The 7,500-nt window shown below is 48.4% G+C and overlaps 2 protein-coding genes across 3 annotated transcripts in view; one reads left to right on the top strand and one right to left on the bottom strand.

Annotated features, from left to right (window-relative positions):
- Positions 1–6,282, top strand: part of LOC126578473 (protocadherin-like wing polarity protein stan) — an 18,829-nt gene extending 12,547 nt beyond the window's left edge. The window contains exons 3-9 of one of the 2 annotated variants that reach the window (XM_050241064.1): positions 1–1,507; positions 1,576–1,796; positions 1,866–2,787; positions 2,856–2,925; positions 3,001–3,931; positions 4,061–4,194; positions 4,550–6,282. The exon at positions 1–1,507 is cut by the window's left edge and continues 5,235 nt beyond it. In XM_050241064.1, the coding sequence (XP_050097021.1) occupies positions 1–1,507; positions 1,576–1,796; positions 1,866–2,787; positions 2,856–2,925; positions 3,001–3,931; positions 4,061–4,094 (3,685 nt within the window). In that variant the 3' untranslated portion in view covers positions 4,095–4,194; positions 4,550–6,282. The remainder of the gene's footprint in view (positions 1,508–1,575; positions 1,797–1,865; positions 2,788–2,855; positions 2,926–3,000; positions 3,932–4,060; positions 4,195–4,549) is intronic. The other variant, XM_050241065.1, reaches the window with a different exon arrangement.
- Positions 6,283–6,381: 99 nt separating this feature from the next.
- The window catches only part of LOC126578476 (J domain-containing protein CG6693), a 1,305-nt gene continuing 186 nt past the window's right edge, over positions 6,382–7,500 (bottom strand). The window contains exons 1-2 of the mRNA XM_050241068.1: positions 7,352–7,500; positions 6,382–7,270 (exon numbers count right to left, since the gene is read on the bottom strand). The exon at positions 7,352–7,500 is cut by the window's right edge and continues 186 nt beyond it. Coding sequence (XP_050097025.1) covers positions 6,486–7,270; positions 7,352–7,448 — 882 coding nt within the window. The 5' untranslated portion in view covers positions 7,449–7,500 and the 3' untranslated portion in view covers positions 6,382–6,485. The remainder of the gene's footprint in view (positions 7,271–7,351) is intronic.

The following is a 7,500-nucleotide window of genomic DNA, read 5'->3' as shown; positions in this document are numbered from 1 at the left end:
TCTCACCCAGCACGGTCCCGATGATCTGGTTGAAGCGTTCAATCGCTACATGATTGTCCTGTCACGATCCCAGCATGATACCTACACGAATCCCTTCGAGATCGTGCACTCCAACATGGTGCTCGGTATGGACATTGTGACGGCCGAGTCACTGTTTGGGTACGAGACACAGATGGTAAAGCAACAGGCAAAGACGCAGCATCAGCAGCAGCAGCACTACGTGCACAGTCACCCGGCGGAAACGGTCATTCTGCCCGATACGAGTACGTTCCTGCAGACCGCACCGAAGCAGAAGGCGCCGTTTGTGGCATTCCCAAAGTACAACAACTACATCCAGGATCGGAGCAAGTTCGATCGTCACACCCGTGTGCTGGTTCCGCTGGATATGCTCGGTATTACGGTACCGGATCGGAATGAGGTCATCAATCAGCTGGCCGAGCATCGGGCGATCGTTTCCTACGCCCAGTACAAGGATGCCGGTGCACTGTTTCCGGCCAATTTCGACGAGACGGTCACTCGGCGGTGGGGTGTCGAGATGCAGATTGCCAGTAGTGTCGTTTCGATCGCCATCGTAACACCGGAATCGGCAGAACGCGAATCACTGGTGGCCGGCAATGGTGAACGGAACGGTGAGAGAAGCACCAACACCGTGGAGACGATCGCTCCGCCACCGAAGCATGGTGAACGGCAAAGTGAGAAGCTTTCGATGAACAACGAGATCAAGATTTCGATTCACGACATGAGTGATCGGGAGGATGGTTTGGATAGTCTCGATCAGCATGCACCAGAGCTGCCAGTCGTCGACGGCGAAGGCGGGCAAGAGTTCTTCCAAGAAGGAAATGTTCCGGAAACGGTCATTCTATCGCCACGCAGCGATGAGTCGATTGATGGAGATGAATCTTCTTCACCTCAGGCCTCCTCAATCCGGCGAAAACGGCGAAGAAGCATCGTTTCGGCACCGGAAAGTGGTGGCCAAGGAGCGGCCGAATCGGACGAGCGCGAAACGGAAACTGCCAGAACCAACTACGTTCCCCTCGGTCACCCACATCTACCGCAAGCGGTAAAGCTACAGATGTGGCTTAATATCCCTCGGAATCGGTTCGCTTCGCGCTCTAATCCACAGTGTGTGCGCTGGAACACGCATGCCAAGCTGTGGACGCGTATCGGTTGTCAAACGGAAATACCGAACTACGAGGCCGTCGGTGGGTACAATGATACGATCATCGTGAACTGTACCTGCAACCAACTGGCTACCTATGCCGTGCTGGTGGACATTATCGATCCCGAGGACATCCCGGAACCGTCGCTTCTGGTGCAGATAACGTCCTACTCGGCGTTCCTTATCGCCTTGCCGGTGCTCTTCGCGGTGATCATTTCGCTGGCATTGCTACGCGGATTGCAGACCAACTCGAACAGCATCCACCAGAATCTGCTGTTCTGTATCTTTACCGCCGAGGTGCTGTTCTTCGTGGCCATCCAGGCACGCCGAGAGTTGCTCGACAATGAGGTAAGCAAACACATTAATCATTGTGGCTCAAGGATTTTAAACGATTGTCTCTTGGGTTTTCTTTTTAGTTTCCGTGTAAATTGGTCGCCATCGGACTGCATTACTCATGGCTGGCGGCATTCGCATGGACCACGGTCGACTGTGTGCATCTGTACCGGATGTTGACGGAAATGCGGGACATCAACCACGGTCCAATGGGATTCTATCACACCATGGGCTACGGTGCGCCCGCTCTACTCGTGGGGCTTGCTGTCGGCGTTCGTGTGCACGAGTATGGAAACAGTTTGTTGTGAGTATCATGGCACGGTGGTCTCTGAACGTGATTATGCACTAACGTGTATTCTTTCCTTCACTCTAGCTGCTGGCTATCTGTGTATGAATCTGTCATCTGGTGGATGGTCGGCCCGATAGCAATCGTGTCGGTGTTTGATCTGTTCATTTTGTTCCTGTCAGTTAGGGCAGCCTTTACGATCAAGGATCATGTGCTCGGATTTGGCAATCTGCGAACCTTGCTTTGGCTCTCGGTCGTGTCGTTGCCTCTGCTCGGTATCATGTGGGTTTTGGCGGTACTGTCGGCCTCGGATAACTCGCAGCTACTCAACATGCTACTGTCGGCGGTCGTGATCTTGCATGCACTGTTTTCATTGGTCGGTTACTGCATCATAAACAAGCGAGTGCGAGAGAATCTGCACAATGCATGTCTAAGGTGTCTTGGCCGTAAGGTTCCTTTGCTGGATTCCTCAATTGCCATCAGTAATAGTTCGCAGAACGTGGGTTCCCCGAAAACACCCGGATTTGCCGGCGGCGCTGGTCAGTACGAGACGGCACGGCGTAACATCGGTATTAGCACTTCGAGCACTACCTCGCGTAGTACGGCCAAAACCAGCTCCAGCCCATATCGCAGCGATGGCCAATTCCGCCACACGTCGACCTCTACCTCGAACTATAATAGTGACGGGGTCGCTTCGTACATGCGCGGTCATTACGATGATAGTGGTGTGAAGAAGTCAAAGCATGGTGGTGGCCATGGACGCTCGGGTGGTGATGGTGAGCGACGTAGCCATCGCAGACAACGGCGTGATTCGGATTCGGGTAGTGAGACGGACGGTCGTAGCCTGGAGCTTGCATCCAGTCACTCGAGTGATGATGAAGAATCACGTGTTGGGCGTAACAGTAGTACACACCGTAGTACGGGGGTGTGCAGCACTTCTTACTTGCCGAACATCACGGAACACGTGGCCACCACTCCTCCAGAGTTGCACGTTGTGCAGAGTCCTCAGGTATGTGTGCGCAGTACGTTTGTGTTGATTTTCAGTGAGGATTCATTTGATGCACTCTCCGTTTACAGCTATTCCCGAATGTTACGCCGACGCGATGGCCCAACCAAAATGCCGGCAACTATTTACCTCCTGGAAATGGTAAGCTCTAGACTGCAGCAGGCCGAATCAACAGGTGAAACAGTATTAAATGGTTCTTTTTTCTCTCTCCCACAGGTCGTTGGTCACAGGAAACAGGCTCGGACAATGAGGCACATCCTCACAAATCACCAACGAATGGTGGATCTTTGCCTAATCCAGATATCACAGAAACATCCTACCTGCATCAAAACCGAATGAATATGCCACCCTCGATACTGGAGAACATCCAGGAAAGCTACAACATCGGTTACTCGACAACCGATCTACACAGCGATCGGTACAGCAACTATGGACCAACTGAAAACTACGTTCCTCCTGCAGCAGATTATGGCAAGCGTTACGAGTCCCCGACGGTGGCTCAGAACCCACATGCATCTAGCAGCACGCTGCCACACCACTACGCATCGTCCGTAGGGGCAAACGTTCCTTTGGCCGATTCGCGACACACCGGTTCAATGCAGATCATCAATCATATGCGCGCCTATCCGACGGAGAACCCGTACGCCCTGAAGGAATCGTTGTACGATCGTTCGCGTACGCTTGGCTACGGAGCGGAATCACCGTACCATGGTCATCCGATGGCCCCACCAGGTGGTGATCTTTACAGCCCACCCGGTTCCCATGTGATGTCATTTAAATCGAGCGTACAATCGTTGTTGAAGAATGATTATCAACAGCATCAACAGCAGCAGCAACAGCAACAGCGACAACACAAACATCATCCTGCATCAGGAGCCGATTCTGATCGGATGTCCGAAGGATCGGACAAAAATCCTTACAATTTCCCGTACACCGCGGAGGAAGATCATCTGGTACACAGTCACAGTGCTAACGGTGGGCGCATGCATCATGGACTAAGCGATGGATTGAATGGTCTCGACAATGGTGGCACACCTCCTCCACCACAGCGACATGTGATGCGAGCGACAGATGGACTGTCGCCTGCGCCACTGCAGTCCATTGGAAGCCATTTGACGAACGGATCGTCACTCGCCAGTGGCAATGAGTAAGTGTTCCGCTTATCAATTAGCATCACTAACAATTTGCGTAGAGGAGATCTGCAAACGTACAGTGTCTAATTAACCTTAACCATCTCGAAATTTCTTCTGAAATTTACCTCCTCCTCCCCGTGTAGTTGGTGCTGGGATCGACTGAAGATGTTAGAGTAATTCGGGAGAGTCGATGTCGAAGTGATCCGAAAAGTATGGCGAAGCTAACCAAATTAATGCAGAAAAACTCAAGGTTTACAGGAAGAGGCCAACTGATCTCGTAAGTTTCTGCGTTTGTGTCGTGCTGGTTGTGTTGTGTGGAGTTTCCTGTGTGTTCCGTGTTTGCAGCATCAAATAGTTTGCCCTGAATTAGTTAAATTGGTTCCAATTTTAAGTAACTTGTAATTATTCATTGCTTCTCTGTAGCATTTAAACTAGAAAATTATTCAATCTTTGTAGCACTTAACAAACTACTTACATTTTAATTGATTTTCCTTGCTTTCCATAATGATTTTGCAATTGACATTCTAACTCGGTAAATCTCTGATTGTTCATGTAGTTTGTCTCAGTATCCTCACAGTTTCACATCCTTTGAGTTCAGCATGAAATTAATATAATATTTTCCTATCCTTCAGCCCGACCAATGATGATGATGAAACGACAGTTTGAAAACCATGCCAACACAACAATTTTGACCAGAAGCATGCAATGGCGATCCGGAATGGCTTCGGTATCGAACATACTTCCACCGTGTGTTTAGTAGAGGAAATTGTGAATTCCAACTATTCATTGTAATGACCCAGACAAAGACAAACGTTTTGTAACATACATATTTATACTATACTAGCATCGATATTACCAACTAGCACGTTCGTTGAACGGCTATGTACGTTTTGGATGTATATATTTATACAGATGCATACATAGTATATATATATACCTATATAGATCTATATTGTGGTAATATTTTCACCTGTACCGCTTTTGCCGAGTGGCAAACAAATGTCGCGTTAATTTCCACTTCAAGATCGCGTGCTTTTTATACGAACATTCCACTCCACATAAACCCCATTGCAAGCCAATGGGTAGGGGGAGGGATAGTGGACAACAGAATGCATTCCACCACGAGATGTGCGACTTTAGAAACAAAAGTAGTGAAAGGGAAACGCTTTTGCGTGCTTCACAGTAGCGAACCGCCACTGCCTTGAGTATTAACGTTAAACATTTAGCATTAATTTGCTCACACACGGAGTAGGGTTCAGCAGCACGCTTTAGGCAGAGCAGTGTTCGGAATAGACGGAACGGCCGAAAAGAGGAAGCATTATTTGAACGAAACAATGCAAAGTGCCTGATGTAGGTGAATATTTGATTAGATTTGATTTGGCGTAATGAGCTTTCCAACGGTGCATTTTTAGGCAACATATTAGCATTCCTTTTTACAATACTTATTCACACAAAAGCGACACCGTGCTCGGCGGTTTGAGATTGCGCTTTAACATTAGGCAAAACATGGCGACAACGGAGAGCAAACCCAAGGCGCATTGAGGTTCGCTAGACCGTTGCAAGGATTCTTCGGCGCTTTAACTTACGAAAGACTTATTACTCTACTACCTTACGTTATGCCATAATGATTGTGCGGTGCGCGTTCGCGTTTTCAGGTAATTTATTGTAAACTTAAGAAAACAGCTTTCTGCTACCGTTTTGTGTAAATCGAACGGTAGCGGGTTGTGTGTGCTCCCAACGAATCTCTCAGTCTCTCTAAATGTACGTGTTCCCAGTGGTGATAGATTTTATCCAAGTTTACTACGCATTCCATCCATTTTGATTTTAACCCTAATTCTTAAGTTCTACAAGTGTTCAGATAGGCGAACCACAAACCTCCACCAGTGAGATTATAGGCTACGTCGATAAAAGTTCAATACTATACTTACTTTCCACCCGTGATATACATGTATGTTTGAATGTGAGATTTTTAAGAGTTATCAAATTTATTTTATCGCCGGGAGACACACCCTCCCTCTCTACGCACGAGTTTTTCTTTGCGCGTTTTTAAACAACACTTCTCCCCTTCGCTCGATGCATTTTACTTTGCTCAGCCTCATACGTTTTAGCCTTTTCGGTGTGCTTTTACTGTACGAGCCAAGCGCTGTACGCCACGTGTAGAGTAAAATATTATATTCCATTAACGACTGTGCAAAAACTGCAAAAGTGAGATATTTCCTTTAACGGCAAGCGTAGAGCAGCATTTCGTAGCCATGTAAGAAAACACGGAACTCGGTGCAAATCGGTGCAAAGTGAGCATCAGCGAGAAGAACAAACCTACACGCGATGTAGTCCTTCGTGCTCATGAAATATTTTCGTGGGTTAAATATTGAATGAAAATAAATGTAATGAAATCAATGGCAGCGTAATTGTGCTACGAATCTTCGTACATCCGATGGACAGAGTGATACCAAATTCTATCGTGTATTACTACACAATCCATGAATTTATTTCTTTTTCACTTAGATAATATCAGTTGTAGTCTTATTTGATTTATTGGAATTTGGACAAAAAAACAGGGTACAAGAACTAAGATTTAGCAGTACGCGTACTCTTACGGGTGCCTTTAGCAGCAGTGGCCGTCTTTGCTGTGGTGGTTTTTGCCTTTTTGGCGCTGCTAGAACGAGATTTCTTTGAAGATGCCAGTACGAACTCCTCCTCATCGTCGTCCCCATTGGCCGAGCCATACCGTGCTTCGAGGGAAGCAATCATTGATTCGAATGTGCCCTTTCGCTCCTGGTTCCTAACCGCAAGCTGTTTGCGCAACGAGGACAGTTCGCTTTCTTCATCGCGCTGGCGCTTCACCTCGGAGGCAAGCTTTGCTTCACGAGCGTACTTCTTGTGGCGGCGATCGCGCTTTGCTTTGGGCTCCTTCAGGAACGCATCGTACGCCGGTACTTCACCGGCATCGATCAGCTCCTGCACAATCTTGGCCACACGTGGCTCATCCTCGCAGCTCATGAAGGGAACCGTCTGGTTCATGTAATTGATGCATCCGCGTCCGTTCAGATATGCCTTTTTGATGTCGGTTCGTTCCAGCTCCGATCCCACGTACGACTTCATGAAATTGTCGATATCCTCGTCGGTGAGCGGCTTGAACAGGTTTTGCCAGCGCAGCTTCCAGGTGTCCGCTTCGTTCTCGCCCTCATCGTCCACGATCCCGCGTTCGTCATACAATGCCCGTTTATCCTTATCGGCCAGTACGCTGTACAGCTTGCTCAGCACCTTGAACCGTTCCGTGGCCGTTTGCTTGTCGTCTTCCGGCACCCGGTCAGGGTGCGTTTTGAGGGACAAACGGTAGTAGGCTTTCTTGACTGCAAATAAAGGAACCGGTATCAATCCACAGCGGGAGACGAAGGCGCTGCTTCACCGATTTACTTGCCGGAATAACTTACTTTCCTGTTCCGAGGCCTTTTTGTCGATGCTGAACAGCTCGTACAAATCTTTGGTCCCGTACAGCTCCTCACACGTGTTTAGCAACCCTTTCGACATTTTTACCGACGTACAATTTCCCGACTGTCCCTGGATTTGATGATCTTTTCCC

This window comes from Anopheles aquasalis, chromosome 3 (assembly GCF_943734665.1).
Source record: "Anopheles aquasalis chromosome 3, idAnoAquaMG_Q_19, whole genome shotgun sequence".
NCBI classification, from domain to species: domain Eukaryota; kingdom Metazoa; phylum Arthropoda; class Insecta; order Diptera; family Culicidae; genus Anopheles; species Anopheles aquasalis.
Note: the sequence above shows the minus strand (reverse complement) of the source record. Positions and strands in the feature narration are given on the sequence as shown.